The sequence below is a fragment of the Thermobia domestica genome, chromosome 17 (assembly GCF_964235325.1).
Source record: "Thermobia domestica chromosome 17, izTheDome1.hap1.1, whole genome shotgun sequence".
NCBI classification, from domain to species: domain Eukaryota; kingdom Metazoa; phylum Arthropoda; class Insecta; order Zygentoma; family Lepismatidae; genus Thermobia; species Thermobia domestica.
In genome coordinates, this window is record NC_137470.1 from 77766956 (window position 1) to 77790823 (window position 23868).

The window sequence follows — 23868 nt, forward strand, 5'->3', positions numbered from 1 at the left end:
ACATAAAATGAGGGAATACGTTTTTCTTATTTTCCAGAAAAAAAGAAAATCGTTTAGGTGGGACACACACACCTCCAGAACTTTGATCGTGAAATATCAAAACTGCTAATAACAGAAGTGTTTGAAGGACATGACGAATTGGAACGACACATTGTGTAGGGACAATACGCAAAAAATAAACGAATACGGTTTTTCTTTTATTTTCTGCGGAGAAAACAGTTTTAGGGGGCAAAAGCCCCCACCCCAAATTTTGAAATTTGATGCCCAAAATGCAAGAAGAAGTGCACCGAATTAAATGAAATTGGAAAAATGGAATTAAATTCTTGGGAAAAGCGGTTGAGTGAGGGACGGACCTTCTAACCGTTGATTACGGAATATCAAAAGTGCAAATAAGCATACGCAAAAGTTCCTAAAAATATGGTGAATTGCAACGAAACTTCGTAAAGAGACTATTTGCAAAACAGTATATGAAACATGTTTTATTTTTTGCGGAAAAACAGTGTTGGGGCCTAGGTCCCATCCGAAAAAAAGAAAATATTACCGTAATAGCTCAGAAAGGAGTGGACCCAAGCAAATCAAATTGTGTGTGGATATTATATGTAAAATAAGGGCTCTCGTGTTTCTCAGGTGTTCCTATCCGTTTTGCTTAAAATTTGGCATATCAATAGCAAACTGGAAATAAATCGACACGTGTTTCTCTTTATGCTGAAAAAACATTGTAAGGATTAAAGATGCCTCCTGAAATACTACAAAATACGCTATACTGTTTGTGTTTGCTGTTACTTGATCTGCCAAATTTGAAGAAATCGGCAGATGTGACACGGCACTTGTGAAACAAGGAAGGCCATATTTTACATATCCAATATCTACATACAATTGCTTTTGCTTCGGTCCACTTCTCCCGCAACTCAACGCCTCGGTTCACTCACAAGTTTTTTTTGTCTTTCAGGAAAATACGAAACACGTATTCCCTCACCTTACCTCTACAATATTAGTGCACATTTCAATCACTTCGGTCCACTTCTTCTTGTCTTTTGGGATCAAATTCCAAAATTGCAGACGTGGGCTTTTGCCAACCAAAACCGTTTTTAACCAAAATTTAAAAATGTATTCGTTTATTTTTTGCGTATTGTCCACACACGCAGTTTGATGCAATTCCTCATGTCCGTTACACACATCTAATATACTGTTACTAGATATTTTGATATTTCGTGATGAAGGGTTTGGAGGGGTCCGTGTCCCACCTAACAGTTTTTTCCAGGAAAATACGAAAACCGTATTCCCTAATTTTGTGTCTACAATATCTGTCCAAATTTCATTCACTTCAGTTCACTTCTTCTTACCTTTCGCACGTCAAGTTTCAAAATTTTGGTTTTGGGTTCTTTTGCCCCTAAAACCGTCTTTCCGCAAAAAAAACATATTCCTTTATTTTTGTCCATGCAAAAAGTTTTGTTGCAATTCTTCATGTCTTTTACACACATCTGACATATTGTTACTAGCATTTTTCATTTTTTGTGATCAAAGGTTTGGAGGGGTAGGTGCCCCACCCAACCGATTTCTCCAGGAAAATACGAAACCCGTATTCACTCACATTATGTCTACAATATCTGTGCACAATTTCGCTCCCTTCGGTTCACTTCTTTTTGCCTTTCGGGTGTCAACATTCAAAATTTTGTTTGGGAGGTTTTTCCCCCCAAAAGCCGTTTTCCCGCAGAACATAAAAACCCCGTATTCATTTACTTTCTGCGTATTGTCCATACACAAAGTTATGTTGCAATTCTTCATGTCATTTACACACATCTGACATACTGTTACTATTACTTTTGATTTTTCGTGATAAAAGGTTCGGAGGGGTCTGTGCACAACCCTACTGTTTTTTCCAGGAAAGTACAAAACTCGTATTCTCATTTCACGTCTGCAATATCTGTGCACAATTTCATTCACTTCGGCTCACTTCTTCTTGCCTTTCGGACGTCAACTTTCAAAATTTCGGGTGGTGGCTTTTGCCCCTGAAACCGTTTTTCCACAGAACAAAAAAAGTATTCATTTTTTTGCGTATTGTTAATACACAAAGTTATGTTGGAATTCTTCATGTTGTTTGCACACATCTGACATACTGTTGATAGCATTTTTAATATTTCGTGATCACAGGTTTTGAGGTGTCCATGCAGCACCCAACCATTTTTTTCCAGGAAAATAGGAAACCGTATTCCCTCATTCTACGTCTACAATATCTGTGTAGAAATTCATTCACTTCGGTTCATTTCTTTTTGCTTTTCGGGCGTCAATTTTCAAAATTTTGTGTGGGAGCATTTCCCCCTAATACCATTTTTCACCAGAACATAAAAAAACCGTATTGCTTTATTTCTGGCGTATTATTTATACAAAAATTTCATTGCAATTCTTCATGTCCTTTATACACATTCTACATACTGTTATTAGCATTTTAATTTTTGTTATCAAAGGTTTGGAGGGGTCCGTGCCCCACACGACCATTTTCTCCAGGAAAATATGAAACCCGTATCCTCATTTTTTGTCTACAATATATGTGCACTTTTGCACTCACTTCGGTTCACTTCTTTTTGCCTTTCGAGCTCAACTTTCAAACTTTAGGGTGGGAGCTTTTGCCCTTAAAACCGTTTTCCCGCAGAACTTAGAAAAACCTGTATTCGTTTACTTTTTGCGTATTGTCCATACACAAAGTTATGTTGCAATTCTTCATGTCCTTGACACTCATCTGACATACTAGCACTTTTGATATTTTGTGATAAAACGTTAGGGAGGGTCCATGCTCCACCCACCCCTTTTCTCCAGGAAAATAGCAAACTCATATTCCCTCATTTTATGTCTACAATATCCGTGCACAATTTGATTCACTTCGGTTCACTACTTTTTGCCTTTCCGGCGTCAACTTTCATAATTTTGTGTGAGAGCTTTTGCCCCTAAAACCATTTTGCCGCAGAAAAAACCCTTCTACACTTTTTGCGTATTGCCCGTACATAAAGTTTCATTGGAATTCTTCATGTCATTTACACAAATCTGATATACTGTTACTAGCAATTTTGATATTTCCTGAGCAAATGCTCGGAGGGGTCCGTGCCCCACCTAACAGTTTTTTTTAGAAAATACGGAACTAGTATTCCCACATTTTATTTTCACAATATGTGTGCAAAATTTCTTTCACTTCGGTTCACTTCTTCTTGCTTTTCCGGCGTCATATTTCAATCTTTTGTGGTGGGTTCTTTTGCCCCCTAAAACCGTTTTCCTGCAGAACATTAAAAAACGTATTATTTTATTTTTTGCGTATTGTTCATACATAAAGTTTCGTTGCAATTCTTTGTGTCCTTTACACACATTTGACATATTGTTACTAGAACTTTTATTTTTCGTGGTCAAATGTTTGTAGGGGTCCATGCCCCACGCGGCCGTTTTTTCCAAGGAAATACGTAACTCGTGTCCTCATTTTACGTATGCAATATCTGTGAAAATTTTTATTCACTTCGGTTTACTTCTGCCTTTCAGAGGCCGCGGTGGCTCAGTGGTAGAGTTCACCTCTGGTGCTTGGGGTCCCGGGTTCGATCCCAGCCCCCGCCAAGTGAATCCTGTGGTGAACAATCACCGTGTGCGTGGGTTTTCTCGGGGTTCTCCGTTTCCTCCCACTTTCTTCATTCCACCATTTCATTCATTACTAATCATCACCGTCTCCTTTAGTCTAACCGGCATAACCGTGGGACATAAAACTCAAAGATTTCATTTTTTTTCTTCTGCCTTTCGGGCGTCAACTTCCAAAATTTTGGGTGGGAGCTTTTCCCCTCTAAAACCGTTTTTCCGCGGGAAATAAAAAACAATATTCATTTATTTTTTTTGTCCATACATAAAGTTTCGTTTCAATTCTTCATGTCCTTTACACACATCTCAGATACGGTTACTAGCACTTTTGATATTTCGTGATCAAAGGTTTGGAGGGGTTAGTGCCCCACCGAATGAGTTTCTTCCAGAAAAATACTAAACCCGTATTCCCACATTTTATATCTACAATACCTGTGAAAAATTTCTTTCACTTCGGTTCACTTCTTCTTACCTTTCGGGCGTCAAATTTCAAAATTTTGAGGTTGACCCCAAAACCGTCTTTACGAAGAACATAGAAAATCCTCTGTTCCGTTATTTTTTGTGTATTATCCATACAAGAAATTTCGTTTCAATATTTCATGTCCTTTACATACATCTGTCTGACATACTGTTACTAGCACGTTTCACTTTTCGAGATCAAATGTTTGGAGGGATCGGTGCCCCACTCAACCGTTCTTTCCAGGAAAATACGAAACGCGGATTCCCCTTTTGTCTACAATATCTGTGCACAATTTCATTTACTTCGGTTCACTTCCTTTTGCATTTCGGGCATCAACTTTCAAAATTTTGGATTTGAGCTTTTTCCCTTTAAAACCGTTTTTTCACAGAAAATTTAAATAAATGTTTTCTTTTATTTTTTGCGTATTGTCCATTCACACAGTTTGATTAAATTCTTCATGTCCTCTACACACATCTGACATGCTGTTACCAGCACATTTGATTTTCCGTGATCAAAGGTTTGGAGGGGTCCGCGCCCCACCCAACCGTTTTTTCGAGGAAAATACAAAACTCGTATCCTTATGTTACGTTTGCAACATCTGCACTTAATTTCGTTCACTTCGGTTCACTTCTTGTTGCCTTTCGGACGTTAAGTTTCAAAATTTTGGGTGGGACCTTTTGCCCCTAAATCCGTTTTTCCGCAGAAAATTTAAAAAGCCCGTATTCCTTTAGTTTTTGCGTATTTTCAATACAAAATGTTCCGTTGCAATTATTCATGTCTTTTACACACTTCTGACATACTGTTAATAGCAGTTTTGACATTTCGTGATCAAAGGTTTGGAGGGGTCCGTGCCCCACCCAGCCGTTTTTTTTTTCAGGAAAATACGAAACTCGTATTCCCTCCTTTTACGTCTACAATATCTGTGCACAATTTCATTGACTTTGGTTCAGTTGTTCTTGCATTTCGGGTGTCAACTTTCACAATATAGAGTGGGGCTTTTATATTAAAACTTACGTAACTTTATGTAACTTTTTCTTTATTATGAGATTTTTTTGGGGAGGTGAGGAGAGAAATGCTTTCCTCTGATATATGTTTCTTCCCATTCATCTTGTTTGAACTGCTTAAGTAAGATCATTTTGTAACTTTTGATGTCATCCATCTCCTTCACGATAATATTATTGTCATTTTTAACAATTTGTTTTATTCCCTTATTTGCAGTTTGCCACACTGATATATTTATTACAAAATTGAGGTTTGGTCCAGCGCCTTTTGAATTCGAAACCCACCCAACCGCCGAGCTTTTTGGGTTGCCTGCTATTGCAGGAAAACGAGAATTGCAGGTGGTAATGCACTTTTGGAGTCGTGTATACATTGAATGTGGGCATTATGTGAGAGAAACTTGTGCAATGTGTAAAGAAATTCTATAATTTTATGAAGATGATCATTCATTTTAATGATTAGATAGCTACACTGTTTTAATTGTTATCCATTATATATACACATACATGAAAACAATAGAGACATGAAGTATTCATGCCAGAAACGTGATCTGTTACTAATATAAATTAGTGACAATTGCCTGGAAGAAACTTGTGATAATGTGGAAAACGGTGTAAACTTTGTAAAGACGAGGACAATTTTTTCAGTGAAGAGGTTGCTACACTGTTTTAATTCTTGCCTTTCAAATAGACATGTAGCGTTAACCATAACAAGGACTGAAGAAATATCGTAATTTTGAGCAATTTTTCACATCTTCTTTCATTTCAATGATGGATTATCGCGATCTGTAGCGATATCTGAACGAAATCTCAGAAGTCATATTTCAACGAAATTTCGGAGGACTTTCCCCAAGGAGGTGAGTAGAAGAGTTTTAATATGTAGCTAAATACACCTTGTTACACATCCTGGTTCAAAAATTATTTGTGTTGCAATTATTTACTGGTCAATCCGTATACTGCGTCTACTTAGCTTCTAGCAGGAACCTGAGGAAAAAGTCATATTATCGAAAATCGCACACCCAGTGGCACATAAATTCGACTAGCTCCGTTACTTTGTAAGATAAATGAACATAAGTACCCTCGTTGGAAAGCTAAGATCATGAGCTTTTACGTTTATTTCAAGAAATTTCTGCATATGTCTGTTAGTTTCTGAGTTATCTGCCAATAAAACATTATTGAAAATTGAAAAGAAAACTATATTTTTAATAATCGCCGCCATTTTTCAATATGGCGGTGGTACATAGAGGCATGCAAACTTGCATCCCTTAAGTTATGCTATTATCTTGAAAATGGCGCAGGAACGAAGTTTTCAGCTTAAATCTGTGAGTAGATATTGTCATTTAAGTGTGAGTCGATGTCTCGGTGTGGCCGCCATATTGAATCCAAGATGGCGGACTTTCCCCAAGCATTACGAAAGCGGATTTTGAATATATTATTAGCAACGCTATTTGGAAGTGATAGACGAAAAATCATTTGTGTTGCAATTATTTCCGGGTTAGGCCATTTTTTCTCATTTGTTTCTTCTACTATATCATATATAACAAAAATCGCCCTTGCCAACACTGGCACCGTGGATACACAGGTAACATCGTGGTTTACGATCCAAGGGTCCTATGTTCGCACCTGGCGCAAATCAAAAACATATTTTTCGTTACTCACATAATTATTAATATTCTATACATTGTTACAACAAACTAAATATGTATTGGTCCATTCGTCGTTCATGGAATGTTTCTGTTGAAAGTCATGCAATTATGGCATATGTTTTGGTGAAATTGCGGAGTCAGAGTGTCATATATTTCACCAAAATTTGACGGTATAACTTGTAGAGTGTACAAAAATAAGTGTTAAGTCAAATGGTGTACATACATCAAACAAAGTAGAAACTCTTTGTAGTCTATGATGCGCTACGGAAGTACGTATTAGGTGTTACATGTACTCTCGCAACAATCGGGAATATATGCTCGGAGACGTGACAAAATTGTGTAAAGGAAGATATGCGGCCTAGGGTTGTCACGGTGGATATGGCACAGAATTGAAATAGTTGGAGAGCAGCAGGGCCGCCCACAGGGGGGATGTATGGCGCAAGCTGCGCCATTGAGAAAAATTTTGGGGGGGATTTTACTCTACTTTTGAACTAGCAATTTTACTGTAGGAATAGCATTAAAACACGATTTTGAGAAGCTAATTTTCAAAAATTTTTCGGGGTGAACCCCCGTACGCCCTGCTTCGATACTCGATGAATGAAGTACCGCGCAAGTAGCCGTATGAAAGGAAAGGTTGGTTTGTTTTAAAAGAGAAGGCCCGCCCACAGGAGGGATGAATGGCGCAAGTTGTGCCATCGAGAAAAAAATTGGGGGGAATAAAAAAATTGGCGGGAATAAAAAAATTGGGGAAGAATTTTACTCTAATGTCGAATAAGTAATTTTACTGTCGTCAGAATAACATTGGAACACGATGCGATTTTTCTTTTAATCTCGAGAATGAATCCCCCTCCCCCTGCTTAGAAACTCTATGAATGAAGTACCGCGCAAGTTGCTATATGAAAGGATGGCGCCAAGTTCTGGTGAACAACAGTTACAAACACTCAAGGAATCACTTTCAAATTTAGATTTGAAACTTGCCTATGTTGTCTGTTGAAAATTATAAAGTAGTTTGACATAATTGTGAGCTAATGGTAACCATACAGACAACAGCCAAGTTTCAAGTCTAAATTTGAAAGTGATTCCTTGAGTGTTTGTAACTGTTGTCCACCAGAACTTGGCGCCTATTTTTGTGATTTCAATTCTTTTTAAGGCCACTCGTACTTGGCTCTTTTACAGGAATGTTTTTTGTTGGATATCACTTCTTTTTGTAGGCTAATTTCGAGGACAACATTTTCTTTTGGTATCAAACTCAATAACTTGTAACTTGCGTCTTACTTTTCATGTACGTACAAGGGAATTATATCAATATTTTGTAAAGAAAAAAATAATACTACTAATTGTAAAAAAAAGAATACCTGTGCCATACACAGTGTGTAGAAGTTTTTATACCCTTCAATATCCTTATTTAGTATTGTACACTACCAAGACTACTAATAAAACTAATGCCATTTTTATAATTACTACTGCCCCTACTACTACTACAAGCATTCTATAATACTACTACAGGAAATAAAAACAACAACAAAAATAACAATTACTAGTACTATAAAAACTACTGCTACACTGGGCAATTGTTTTTAGAGGACTTGAGTTTTGAGGAGGGAAGAGATTATTAGTTTTTGGGGGGAGTGCGCCATCAGCTTTGGGGGGATGGGCACCCCTGGGGAGCAGCGATCCGAAAAGCCGACCCCAGGTAACTGGGATAAGGTTTATAAGAAGAGGAAGTAAAATTCGAAAACCAAATATTGATTTTTGTTATATATGATATGGTTTGCAAACTTTGAGATGCGTAGTTTAGGATGTATGTTGTAGTGCATTCTAGACCTTTCCAAATATACAGTATATGTTTACGTATAACACTTCAAACAGATAACACAGGCACTGGCAACATTTTCAACTTACTGGCATTTCACCTGCAAAATCTGTTCCAGTGAATTGTAGGTGTTTTTCATGTGAAACCACCTGAACTGTTTACAGTGTATATTTGATATGCATATTTCGCGGATATATTGGATACACGATGTAGAAATTGTGATTCATTTGTATTATTTTCCTCACCTACTAATGGTAATGGACCTTTACACCAAATTTCGCTTTTGTAGTACGAGGTGTTTGGTTCAATTGGGTTCCATATTGAGTTCAATACGTCAACGTCCACGAAATTTCAAACCAATAGATGTGTAGTGTTCATACATATATCAATCTGCAAAACGTTAGGTAAATCTGCCCATGGGAAGTGGATGAGAAGTTGCTTGCTAAGGTCGATTGGCATGATCTTCGGGCGGCCATATTGGATTTATCCTTTGCTGTCGGACCGGCATATTTTACCAGTATTCCTTCGTGGCCCTCCTCTATTTAAATATATGCGCAGTTTCCGGATCCCCGATTCTTGGGAGAGAACCTTTTCTTGTAAGCACATGTCATATGGCAAAAATTAATCACTATGTGTTTCAGCAATGTTCAGGGTGTGTCAATTAAGAATACACGATTTAAGCAGTGCCATAACTATGTCTTGCCATGACATATTTTCGAGATTACGCATGTTGTGGGGCAAAAGCAATCCACGATAGCATCACATTTTTATCAATTTTCTCTAGGAAAAACGTTTCAAGAATGTTGAAACACTGTTTTATTTCTTTACAGTGTACGAACAGGGCCAATGAGTTCCACTGGGAAAAGAAGTCAGGCGTCCGAAGTCCAAAACATAAACGCCTATATAATTGTAATACATATGATTGAATTTTTAGTTCTCAATATAATACAGGCTCATCGCACAAATCAACCATTACACGGCCTGTGATTATATATTTAAAAAAGATCTAATACAGAGTCCCAGTATTGGGTTCCTTCTTGTTGCAATTTAAGTTGTGTGCCGTAATGGCTGGTTCTACTACTCACAAATCTTTTCATATTTAATAGTGGCAATCATAGGACCAATAGGAACGTACATGTTCATTCTCGTTTGACCTAAAGAATTAAGATGGAATTATTGGTCAATTACGGAAAGCGTACTGTCTTGCTCAAAACATCTTATCTACCCACCTTCTTTAGAGGAAGATATTCTGGGAACCGCATGTAGAGAATTCTAATAATTTGACTAAACAAGGACTTCAAGATTTCAATTTCTGCGAGCAAATGATGATGATCAAATAATTGGTGGATCTATTATAAAATCATTATAGAAAAATAGTGCAAGACATGAGCTTATATTGCATATTACCTAAGATTAAACTATGAGCTCTTAAAATGAGCTAAGTGGTGACCAGCCCACCAATCAGTCACCGCTCAAGCTCTGCATATCAAGAAGCACTTAGAGAAAGTGGTAAAATTTTGCTTAAGTTTAAACATATTGGTGATATTCACAAATCTTCTTAACCCCTTACTTGCGTAACCCGTAAATACACTAGCCCTCGTATCTTGTATTAGCTGCGTAATTTCTGGGCAAAAGTGTTTCCTCCGTGGCGTATTTTTTTTTTTTTTTTTTGGCATTTTTAAACTTCTTTTAATTATGCAAAAACCTATATAGTTTGAAAATGGCGTCACTCCTAAGTAATTTAATGCTATTTTCGGTGATTTATTGTTCTAACTGGTGACCTACCGGGCTTTATCTATAACAACAGGCGATGTAACCTGTCCTAATCTAGCCTAACCAGTTGGAAGAATACCGTTTGTTTTAAGTTAAGTCGCCTGTTGTTACAGATACAGCCGGGTAGTTTACCAGCTATGATAATACCTATATTATTTTATAACGTGAATAAAACTTTATTCTATTGCATACATTCTATTACATGTATATTACATGTGTTATAGACATCGCGCATAACCACTTAGTTTCAAAATACTGTTTCCTTTACACACTGGAAATTATTTCGTCTTTCTAGGAAATTAATTAAAAAATTCTAAATTGTTGCTTGCATTGTGTCCTTATGTGAAAAAGTTCGATTCAATGTGTTGTTGTAAAGCTTGTGCACCAATGAGCTGGAAAACTTTGAAAAAAATGTAAAGCCATCAACAGCACTCTTACGACTGCTACAAGACGCCATTTTCATACACAAATAGCAGCAGGTACTAATTGCACCAAGTAAACAAAAATATGGTTGCCACAACTTACGAAAACAACAAACAAAACTGTGTTCTACATATTAAAGTATGATACAAAATTTAAAGGGTTAGGCAGTTCAATGTAAAAGAAAATCAAATATTTTGCATCTTATTACGGGTATTTCCTTTGTTAACGAAGAATAATACAAGATGTAATGCTATACAGAGATCAGAAAAACAAAACAATTTTTCGTTTTATTATGGGTTTCCACCCTGTACCTAGAAAACGATATGCGTAATATTATGCGTAATAACGTACGGGCAACGCCACTTCTACAACAAAATTTTCCAAAAATTACTCACGTAAGGGGTTAAAATTATTTTAAAGCCCTAGATTAAGTTGTGTAACCTATATATCCATAGTAAAGTTAAGGTATTTGCTTCTAATATGCAAAGCAGAAATGATGGCAAAGAGGTACCGTACATTTGGTTACCTTACACTTAAAAGAAGATAATATTGTTTAAGATTCAACATTTAGCTTACCGTCCAGTAACTTTGCATAAACATTTAGGAGAATACATAGAAGGAAAGCCATGATTAACGTATTATATTCACTGAGACTTCCGCTGATATCAACCGCCTTCTGGAAAGCTCAACATTAACAAAGAGCGTCGCGACGCAGAAATGAATCACGTGGTGTAATTACGTCATCATTGCTCATCATCACTGGCATGCTGAAGTGCAAACTTGTCTCATTGCTGCTAATATTATTGCATATTTTCACAAATATAATATCCTTACTTTTTTATATATATATTTCCACTCCAAGACTTTCAAAATATTTAATTTCCTTTTTTTTTCAATCAGAAATATAAATTGTTTTAATTTTCTGAAATCACTTTTACATTAAAAGTGTACTAACACTTGTAATTGTGATATTGTTCGCTTGTTTGTGTTGTACTCATCTCCCCTAGTTCCCTTCCAGGCGACAACGTACCTATAACTGACGAAACGTTGCCACGTTGGACCGCAATGGATATACTTTGGATTAAGAAGGATGCTGAACGAAAATCTCCAGAGACAATGGATATGCGTCTGCCTACCTCTCTGATAAAATCAAGGCTTCTAGAGCCCCATGCCCCACTGGTCTCTATGGCTATTCGGGCAAAAATAAATTTATCGAGGAGATTATTGTATTTCCTTTCCTTTTCTGCCTCTCTACGTCTAGCAACTTCTCCAGCATTCACAACAGTTAATGGGAGGCTTGAATGGGCAAATGTGTCCGAACATGTAAAATCCCATACTAGTGATTTGCCTCTCATCCAAGCTATTAATGTCATGCCGTCAGGTCATTTACCATCGGAAAGACAACAGCCCGACGGTTCACGAATCGATGGAATTCCTGCCGTTGTGAGGGGCTCGCAAAATGCGTCATTAACAGACATGGGCGGCGATTAGGGGGGGCAAGAGGGGGCAGTTGCCCCCCCACTTTTTTGAAGTGACCACTTAACTCTTTTAAATTATATCATCTATTTTTCGGTGATAGACTAGAATCTTCATTATTCGATTTAAAAAAGTACAAAAAAGATTTTTACTTCTGTTTTCTTTTTCAAGCCTGGAGGCATTGTTGAACACGTTACATATGCTTTCACGCCTTTCTGCATCGAGACGTACAGTGTGATGACGTCATAAATAAAAACATTTTTGTTATGACTTTTTTATTACTTTTGCACCTAGAAGATTGAAATTTTGCACACACATTCAGTGCACCTCTTAATATTTTCCAGATTCTTTTCAGATTTCAGATAAAACAAGGGGTCCAGAGGAGCAAAAAGGTTAAAAAAATCTTTTTAACAAAGATCCTTTTTTTTTTGCGATTTTCCCTCCTCAGATACATGATGGAGACATGTGAATGGTACCGTTTGAAAGGCTGTTCTGTTCTAAAAAGAATGCTGTACGAATCATGATCCTAGTACAAATAGAGATGTCTCAAGGAATTTTTACCTAAGATCTTATTTTATACGGGAATCTGAAGTATTGTAGAAATATTATTTTTAGCGGGCTTACTTTTGCACCTAGAAGATTGAAATTTTGCACACACATTTAGTACACTCTTTAGTATTTTTCAGATTTGTTTCAGATTTCTGCGTTAAAACAGGGGGGTACAGAGGGGCAAAAAAGTACAACATCTCATGATGGGACATGATGGAGACATGTGAGTGGTATGTTCTATTTGAGAATATGTTCTATTCTGAAGGGAATGATGTACGAACAATGATCCTAGGATAAAGAGGAATGTCTCAGGAAAATTTTATATTACATCCGGGTCATCTGGGACATTATGGGAATGTTCTTAGCTCATTGGTAAACATTTTCCCGCACTTAGTTTTCAAGATAGGGGCTTAACATTTTTTATACATATTTAGTACACCCCTTCGTATTTTTCAGTTAATTTTGAGAGCTGTGCTTTAACAAAGGGGGTCCAGAGGAGATCAAAGTTTGACAAAAATCAGAAAAAAAATCCAGATTTCCCTCAAAATTTCCCGCCTTAGGGACATGATAGGAAAACGTAAAAGGTTTTCTAAAATTGTTCTATTCTAAAGAGAATGAGGTACTAACCATGATCCTAGGATAAATAGAGATGATGCTGTAGTTGATTGACTGAAATTCAATAGTTTACCTTTAAGAAGCCATAATTTAAAATAGTTAATGTATATAGTTTCATCTGGAAATGCAAAGTTTTTGCATATATTACTGGTTCATAGAAAAAAATGGTACCATATAATATTTGTCGTTGCGTAAATGTGTATTGGTTATTTGTCTTCCCGTGGAGTTACGACAGCTACAGGAATTGCGTTTTAATTGCAATTCAAAGGAATTAATATTACAATTGCGTCGTAGCATATGCTTTGTGGTATTTACTGTCTTTCATTATCTAAGAGTAATAACATACATTTAATGGCAAGTGTGGAATTAATAATGTAAGTTGTTCATTAATCCTCAGTTTCAATATAACTTCTGCAAAACAAACGTCATTATTTATTAGTATGATTAATGCTAATATTCCTATCCTTTCTATTTATTTGTTTTACAAATATGTTATTAAATAATCTCATCACACAATTTTCCAGGCAGAATTTTAAGATATTCATGAGCAAGGAATCAAGGGTTAGTACCTATGTGCGTTGCTCTTGTCAATTTACTTAATTAAATATGAAACACGATATACGGTATTTTAACCGAAAAAGGTAGTATCCTATTAGTTATACAACCTGTCGTCAAACAAAGTGTTAGAAACAACAGGGAACATTAACATTGATATACACATATTCAGATCATATCTTGCCCCCCCCACTTTTAACGTCCAATCGCCGCCACTGTTAACAGATGAATGTCTGGTGTTTCTGCCACCGCTCTTCATGCATGAGAGGCCATGCAGACCGCGTTGCGAAACTTGATCCCCGCAAGCTGGACAGCAATGTGGCTAACAAACAGCTGATCCTAGTCTTAATCCTTACTTGTTGTTTTTGCAACAGAATATACTGAGCAACAGAATATCTATTATATTTTTTTTATTATGTATAATTGTTATTTATAAAAGAACAAACTATTTGTTGTTCATTTTAACTCTACACACCACTGTCGCAGCTTTCAAACTAAATGTTGAAAATAAGGCATCAAATTATGTATTACTAGCTGAAATGCATGTTCCTTTCATTGGATGAATAAATTTTAAAAAAAAAATTCTTGAACGGTGTACTTGAATACCCTTCATCCTTATGTATCTCAATCAAAGTGACAGAAATGCAGCTCAACTCAAGTGCTAACTCATGTTCAATACTACATTTGTTATAGTACACCTCTGGTGCTTGCGGTCCCGGGTTCGATCCCAGCCCCCGTCAAGTGAACTTTGTGGTGGACAAACACCGTGTGCGTGGGTTTTCTCGGGGTTCTCCCGTTTCCTCCCACTTTCTCCTTCCACCATTTCATTCATTACTCATCACCGTTTCCTTTAGCCTAACCGGAATAACCGCGGGACGTAAAACTCAAAGATTTCATTTCATTTCATTTTCATTTTTTCTTATAGTAAAGTCGTTATTCTTTGCGAAAGATTTGAACTCCATTTCCCACTTATAATACTGTTTTTTTTTTTTTTTTTAAATCAACCTGAACTGATGAAAGTTCAGTTCAATCCCAATTCTGATTATGATTGAACGTTAATATTAAATGATTTAAACATTTCTTATTTTTGATCATTTTTGAATACAAAATCATATATTTTTAAAATTAAAAACTGCACCCTAACCCCAATCAGGAGAGGTATATCTGAAAGCAATAATTCTCAGGACTACTTATTTTTAATATGGAATTTATATCCTGTGTTTCATCTCCCTAATAATGAGAGGATCGTAGTGTACTTAGTTTTTTTACGTATCGGGTAACACCCCTTAGGCAACACATTTTAATGAAAGTGACATATTAAGAAACCCGCCTCAAGCTTTTGCTAACTATGTTCAATAGTTCATTTCTAACTATTTGTCCGTTTTCTTCTGATGTTGAGAATTTGATATATTGGGAGAGATATAGAAATTGCCACTTTTCTCCTTAGAAAATAAATTTCCGAAAACGCTAGGGCACGTGTGTATTTGATTTTAACGAGGAATTTATATATGAAATTTTATCTGCCTAGCATAAGGACTCGTAAGGCACATGTATCTTTGTCATGTATTTTAACCATATCGGTCCCGGCGTCCCCCACAGTAAGACATAAAATATGAGGACATTATTATTGCTTTGCAATGTTAAAATCACACTGGAAACATTGAGAATTGTTTAAAGGGGATAATCATAGATGGATCATCCCTTGTAAACAGTTTTCAATGTTGCTAGTCGGATTTTAAAGTTGTAAGCAATAATAATGTAGTTATATTTTATGTCCCCTGTGAGGGACGCCGGTGCCCACATGGTGAAGCCGCAACCTTTCCCTTCGTACATGTAATATAATGGAAGTGACAACAAAATTCCAGCTCTAGAATAGTGCTATGTTCAGCTATTATTCATTTTGTGATAATAAGACAGCCAACGTAGATTGAGTGCCGAGAAAATGTAAAGAAAATTCTATCCTTATCATCATTAAAAAAAGGAATTTATAAAACGCTTAAATGCGTGTTCCATTGTTTTTAGTTAAAAATTTGTATCATGAATTTCACAACTCCAAATGAAGCAAAATTTTACATTTCGCATTTTCTGAATAGATACTGTGATTTTTTAATATCGTACAAACGGCTCCTTTTCTCCCGCTGTCGGAGCCATATTTTCAAAAAATGTAAAACGTTTTCAGTAAATTATAATGGACTGCTTATATTTTCTATGCAGATTTTCATCTTGTTAACTTCAAGGATTTGTGACAGACACGGAGCCATGGTGGGTTAGTGGTAGAGCGCTCATTTTTGGTGCGTGGAGTCTTTAGTTTGATTCTAGCTCTCGCCAAATGGAGACTATTTTTAGGAAATGCAGATTAACAACCATACACGCTGGTGCGACGATTGAGAGCATTGGCCTTGACAGTTTCGTCAATCACTAAATATTTTGCTTATATTCTCAGATGGCAGTTGATGCGAAGAGTGTCACAGACAAAAAATTAATTTGCCTTTCAGCAGATCCCAAGGAATTCATAAGAAATTACTTTCGTTTCTTTGGATAAACTCTAGAAGTCAGTCGTGAATTTTGTAACCAGAAGTTTACAAAGAATAAATACCTAGTTTCCACTTCTTGAATCAATTAAGAAAACAGTATTTTCACGCTGAATATACTTCAGTCGATTTCTTCAGCAATATTAAACATTTTATTCTAATTAGAATACTGCTATGGGAAGAAAGAAAAAAAGAACAAAACAATTACAGCAATGGATGCTGCCACGAGGATAAATTGTTAGCATATACGCTTGAGGGCCCGAAAACCAAGGTTTGATTCCTGGTGGGAGCTCGTATATTTCGGATTCCAGGTTAAGTTTTAGGTTTATATACCATACGTACTGCCTCGGCACTGAAAGGAACTCTAAAAGTTCAACCCAAGGAACCAATAACAGTAATGCATTTCTTGAACAAGTTCTGTATAATTTGACTAACAAATGTCTCCACTGGCTACTGTGGGCAATATTTTGCGCCCTTCCTTCTCCACATTTTTGATAGAACTAGTGTCAACTCCAAGATTTGCACAAAATTCGAAAGTTTCGTATTGACATCTTATTGAAACACCCGCACTCCTTCCCCTTCCATTCTAGGTCAAACATCTAAAGACATTGAAACATAAAGTTTAATTATTTTAAATGAACGATCCAAACACCAAACTTTATGTCTCTAGCCTTAAGTGACTTCGAGATTTGGATTTCTTATTACGGTAATTGCGATCCCCACCCGTCTTTCTTCTTACCTGTTTTCTTTTCTTCTAAGACAAATATCAAGTGTATTAAAATGCTTCCTATTTCTCCATTGCATAAACTAAACAAATAAGCACATGAGCTACCATATGTTCTTGTTTATATGTACTTTAAACTCAGATTAAACGCAATTATTTCCAAGTGTAAATGAACCCTGCTTTACTAACCTAACAGGAATGCCTGTTGGTTTTTCTAACAATCCTACTACACTAATGCTGGAATAGCTCCTTTACGCGTTGGCTGTTTTTTTTTTTTTTTTTCATTTTCTTCTGACATTACTATTAATGCATATAGTACATAATGGCTTATGTTTATACTTCGAATATCTTGTATAAATATTAATTACCCTAAATGTTTTGAAGATTTTAGCCCTTAAACACAAAGGTGCTTACATGAAGTAATACGCACCTAGATGGTCAAATAGAGTTCCAATCCTCAGAAATGACAATTCTCAGGTGAAACAGGAATCCCGTAATGGTAGATCTTAGGAGAAAGTAATCTGATTTTCACGAAGCTTTGCACCCCTTGTAAACAATGTAGACTGCAGTGCAGAAATGTTGCTAACTAATTAAACAAAACATGTTATATGCAAGATCTATGGTTGGATGGATGGATTAAAGTTTATTGTCTCCTTCAACAACAAGGTTCTATGAGATTTGGACCTACAGCCGAACGAGTGATCCGAATTACATGGATTTCTTCCGGAAATCGAACGCGGGTCTCCCGCCCGACGACGAGTACGCGGATCATATAGCCACAAAGGAGTTAATTATCAGATCTAGAAACATGTGCAGTTGTACTCACGACTTCTATTCAAAATTGAGCTCTTGGGGGGCCGCGGTGGCTCAATGGTAGAGCGTTCACCTCTGGCACATGGGGTTCCTGGTTCGATCCCAACTCGCGCCAAGTAAACCTTGTGGTGGAAAAACACCGTGTGCGTGGGTTTCCTCTGGGTCCTTCAGTTTCTTCCCACTTTCTTCATTCCACCATTTCATGTTTTCATCATCACCGTCTCCTTTAGCCTAGCCTGCATAATCGTCGTCCTCTCAGGTTCTTATGTAACGAATGGAACAAACAATAATTCTCGTGTGGAATGTTTGAAATATATGGTCTTTAAATTATCTTTTCCTAGCCAAATCAGAAAAAAAAAAAGTTTCACCAGTGAACTTGGCAACATCCGCTTTTGCATTGCCTAGGCTCAGACTAATATCTGTTTTTGTGCCTCGCGGTTTTCAATTTTTCATGAGTACTGTGCGTGCACATTTGCATTGGTCAGGTGGTACCGTTAGCGATGCGTAATACCTTCAGCAATCCTGAAAACACAAAGTATAATCTACTGTTGATACAGCAATGCATTCGGTTGTTTGAGAGTAGTTTGTGTTGTTGCAACAAATTATTACAGCGTCGTAAAGTATTGTGTGGTACATTTTTGTCATCACATCTTAGCACTGTGTCCAGAAACGATTTCCCCTCTGACGATATAATTAATACTAAAAGTGTTACGCATACAATGCATACATAGCCCTCTACGACTATTAACCCATATAAGCGCCCTAGGTCGAAAACGACCCACTTACGTATTTTGTTATTGCTAAAGCTTATATATTTGCCCCCGGGTTGTTTTCGACCCAGTATAATAATTAGAAAATGGGAGATCAGCAAAACAAAATTACACTAAATTCACCAAGAATAGGTCGAAAATTATCTATTTTGCAAAATAAGTCAAAACAGAAAAGATAAGGGCATATATATATGTTAAAAGTGAGATACTTAAATAATAGGTAGCGAGATAGCCTCTAGCAAAAAGTGAAAAGGTGACAGTAAGAAAAGAGGTTTATAAAAGCTAAAAAAGTACAGGGTGTATCAGAAAGTAAGGCGAATTTCCGATTTATTGAAACACATGTAGATATAAACAGGGCCAGATTTACGAAATATTGCGCCAGAGGCAAAGACGTTTTTCTGGCGCCTACTTCCTCCCAAATACCTTATGTTAGGGATTGGAAATCTTAGGTTAAAGAATATATTTAAAAAGTTAAAATCATTTGTCATTTTTATCCCTTTTATAACTTTTACTGAAATTTGAGTCTACAGGCAAGCTTGAAAGTGTAAACGTTACAAAGTGAGAAATATTAGACGTACATTGCAGAAGGCTTTTTCTCGTTTAATCGAAACACAAACTTATATGGGCAATCAAAGAATTGCGGTAGAATGGTGACAAAGAAAAACGCAATATGCTCTCTATATGAAAGCCTGTTATTTCTAATAATATATACAGTTTAATTGCGGCAAATCAAACAGAGGATACAGAGGAATAACATAGTTTTGACGAACGAAAATTTTTGTACTCTTGCCCCATATGGTGTAAGAGTAAACAGTGGTTGGGACAACGATATACAGTCGAATCAAGACATAGAAACATAGGCATAAACACCGTAAAATACATTGAATCATAGATATATATGTACTGGATACACGGAACTAAGGAAGTTATAAAATACCAAAGAGATTAGTGTGAAATGGAACTGACAACAAATGTTAGAGTACTCTATAATTACAAAACATGAAAATAGGATAAATCAATTCAACATTCATCACGAAGCACAGTAGTGTTACTTGCGGTGCACACAGTGGTCACACACGTACACAGAATTACATCCTTTGATTAAGATTGGAACATTATTCGTGAGACCTCTCGCATATGATACAGGAAATCCTCATTTCACCTTTTGGTGTATATGAAAACAATTTCCCACTGAATTGGCTGAGTACCCATGAGTGTAGATGACTTTGATGCGAATTTCTAGCTTCTTTTATGTTTCCGTGCTACATGACATATGCTCAACAACTCGGGTTGCGAAATTCTAAACGATAGTGCAAACCTTTTGTTAGTAGTCTATAGCCGCCAACTTCTGTCTTACCTCTGCAAATGTTTTTTACTCAATGTTACGTGTTGGCTCCTACATTTTTTTACCCAACTTTAAATCAAGCGGCAAGTGTGAACGTTCACGCTTGCCCCGTACACTCTTGCCCCGCTTCAGGTATCTTCCAATAATTGCCTGCCATCTCCCGCCAGAGCACTTTTTTCTTTTGCGTACCACTGATAAGAAATATGAACTTATACAGCTTTTTCAGGAAACATTTCCAATCCTGCACCTTTAGCTGATATTACGTTATAAACTGTGACACTTACCTACGAATCTTTGACTTCTTTCCTTTTGCAACAAACTTTCTAGTCTGCTGCTCTTCACACTGCACGCACACGGCTCCCCTTCTTTTCCGTTCCTACATGTGTCATGCCGAACAAATTTTCAACATTCTTTTGTTTACCGACGTTGCCACTTCGTCAATAGCATTTTCAATCTCGCCCCAGCGTTCACTCTTGCCCTGGTTACCCATACATTATACAATGTTTACGTTTTATTTATATTAAATATTTATGATATTTATTAAAACTTGGATTCTGAAACAGTTTTTTTACGCTCATTTATTACGATAATAAAATACTTTGTTATACTGGAAACAAAACTCTCAATATTTTCCTCGCGAGAAATCCACAAAATGCATAGTTTCAGAAGATGCAACTTTCTTATATAAATCTATTGGGACATATTCTGAAATGTCCTGCCGATTTTAAACAAACTAATAATAGTGTTGTATAACAAAAATACAAAATTCAAAGAAGCTATTTAGAAATATTTTTTTATATATATAAATAGGGAACCTTAACTGGACAACCTGTAGCTTCTTCTTCTGTTGGCTCAGGAAATTCTTTTTTATTGGCTTACTTTATGATTTCTTCTCTGTGTGTATATATTGGCTTTTCAGTTGCATGTTTGACTTCCCTATGTGTGTGGGTCTTCCATTTCTATGTAGATAATTCTTCTACTAATATGTGTTTAAGTTTAAGGTAGATAGTTACATATGCTTCACATCCATCCATATGTAGTAATAAATGTAGAGAACAAGTACTTTATTTATAATACCTATTAATAACGATATTCTATATAATGCCCTTCTCGTTTTGCAACGTGCGTTTACAAAAAGTGTCTTCCTGGCTTTTTATCTGCAGTCCTCAATATTTTTTTTAATAAGAAATTGATTGATCGACCTTGTTCTCCATAGCTAATGTTGCCAAATCTGAGAGCCTTTCGTGTCCCATCTTTTAGTTTGCTGAAACTTCTTTCACAACATGACACACTGCAGGGAAGAGTAAGAAAAATTCTAAGAGCCACCAAGACATTTGGATAGGTACTTTGAAGGTCATTTTCGGTGATAGTGTCGAGTATATCCCTTGAGGTGGACTCCTTGGACCTCCTGTTGTTAAAAGAGCATATAAACCATCATATTTTGGTTGAAAAGTAGAGAATCAAGATGATCGATGGGTACCACATATCTATTGCAGTTCTTACTCCAGGAACTTGCAAAACTTGATGTAAGGAAATCAACGTAGGCTACAATTTACTCTACCAATGGCTTGGAGGAAGCTCATAGACCACGTAAGTGACTGTTGTTACTTTTGTTTGACAGATGTAAAGGGCTTCTCTTCGAAATCAAAACATCACATCCAAAATCTTAATTTATAGACCGCAAGGCGCCCAGTGAAATAATAGTGAAGGAGCGCATGTACCGAAAGCTCCCAAAAATGGTACATTTAATGTACGAGAACACGAAAGTTCAGACATCGAGGACGTCGACTCCAAGCCACTATCCCTAGTGTTGCCACGAGACGAGACGAGACGAGACTTCAGGCTGTCTCGTCTCGTCTCGTGCAAAGCATGTCTCGTCTCGTGTCTCGTCTCGAAAAAATGTGCTCGTCCCGTCTCGTGTCTCGTCTCGAGAGGTTCTGTCCCGTCTCGTCTCGTCTCGTCTCGTTTGTCTCGTCTTGTCTTGTAAAAATATAGCAGCATACCATGGGAACGAAAGTAAAATGTAGCAAGCTGCACCATGCTAATCAAGATACAACTAACAAGGGAAGAGAGGGAGATTATATATCGAAGTGGAAGATGGTTTATATACCAATCGAAAGCACTAATGACGCCTATTACAAAACTGTAATAAAAATTTTCCGAATGCATATACTGTGCGAATTATATGAATATACAGGGTGTCCAGAAAATCCATTTCCACCCCTTGAAATCGCAAACGATGAGAAAGATGCCAAAACTGGAAAACACGTTTTTGATTATTATAAAAGTACAATGTATCAAAGCAAACATTGTTGTCCCAGGGCCACCCGCAGAGTCCCAGGCAGGATCCAACTCAAAAATTACAAAAGGTTGTTATGCCCCACTACTGGCATCAACAGTCCTGTTTTATTTGTTACTTGTGACTTAGTTTATTTAATCCCAGAATTAGTTTATAAGTTATTGTGTTTATGTAATGCATTTCATAATAGTTTGTTTAATTTACCAGTTAGAATTTCCTAAGTTATTTAATTTGTTATGTTATTCTTTATCTGCACCAAAATTACACCTTGTTTAGAATATTAATTAATAAAAGATTTAATTGTGCGAAAAAGAAGAAGAAAGGTTTAAGAAATAGATCGATATAAAAAGAAAGAAAGATTTGTAAGTGTTTTGATATCGAATTGAACCAATGTGAATTATTTATAAAAGTGATAAATAGAACAAATTTTGAAGCAAATTTGATATAAAATACCATCCAGAAGTTAGTTTAAAGATCGTAATCTATAGATTGTTTGTATATCATATTTATGGTTATAAATTGATTATTAATTGTGATGATAGGCCTAACTGCGATCGATATGTCGTATTAGAAAGTTCCTCCTAGGGGCTTAGGCCCTTTTCTTTATCGTAGGCCACCCAAAATTTAAAATGTGGAAATAGTAATCAACATATACATGTACAAGTTCAATTCAAAATTTTAGTGTTCTTCGGCTTCTGTTTATGTACGAATACCACCTTTTACAATGAATAGAGCATCTGTATATTTTCTCGATGTAATGGTTGATTCTAAAATATGTACATGTCGGCCTGGTATATATAATAAATATTGAATATGTTGAAATAGCTGCCTTCATCATGAAACATCTTATCCGCTTTACTATCAGCAGATTCTTTTATTTACTGGTGCTAAACATTTTGCTTTATTTGAATTAACATGTGAAGTTTGGGCAAGGTTGTGTTACTTAAAAGAAATGATTAATATGAAGTATAAATGATATATATATGTTGAATAAATATGAATAGTAATTGTTATATTAAATGAGCGAATAATTTTTATAAAATGAAGTTTTAACCTTGTCATAATATGTATAAATACAATAATGATGAAAGTACTAAGCACCTATTCATTCTGCTAAATGACAAGATACCTCTGAAACGCTATGTTAACCGATATTATAAAATTACATGGATACAAATAAGATTTCTTGCCGATATGTGTTGAATGAATAACTACTGTATGTGTAAATACTGTTTCTAGTAACTCGTACATGGAACAGGTCAAATTTGGATGGCATCTCTATCAATAAAGCTATTGTAATTGCATTTGGTTTTCTTTGAATATATATTTTAATGTAAGAAATTAACGATGGCATCATTCACAGAAATTAGTTAAGTCGCGGTGTTCATTGTCCCGCGCGATGTGATTATTTTACAGATGTGGTTACACTTAATATCCTGACACTTACCGGAATCTTCTGAGAACACTTT

The 23868-nt window shown here is 36.2% G+C and overlaps 1 protein-coding gene across 1 annotated transcript in view; it reads right to left on the reverse strand.

Annotated features, from left to right (window-relative positions):
• LOC145674553 (uncharacterized) overlaps positions 1-11394 on the reverse strand; it is a 56590-nt gene extending 45196 nt beyond the window's left edge. Inside the window, exon 1 of the mRNA XM_081744726.1 lies at positions 11299-11394. Coding sequence (XP_081600852.1) covers positions 11299-11350 — 52 coding nt within the window. The 5' untranslated portion in view covers positions 11351-11394. The remainder of the gene's footprint in view (positions 1-11298) is intronic.
• Between the last annotated feature and the right edge of the window lie 12474 nt (positions 11395-23868).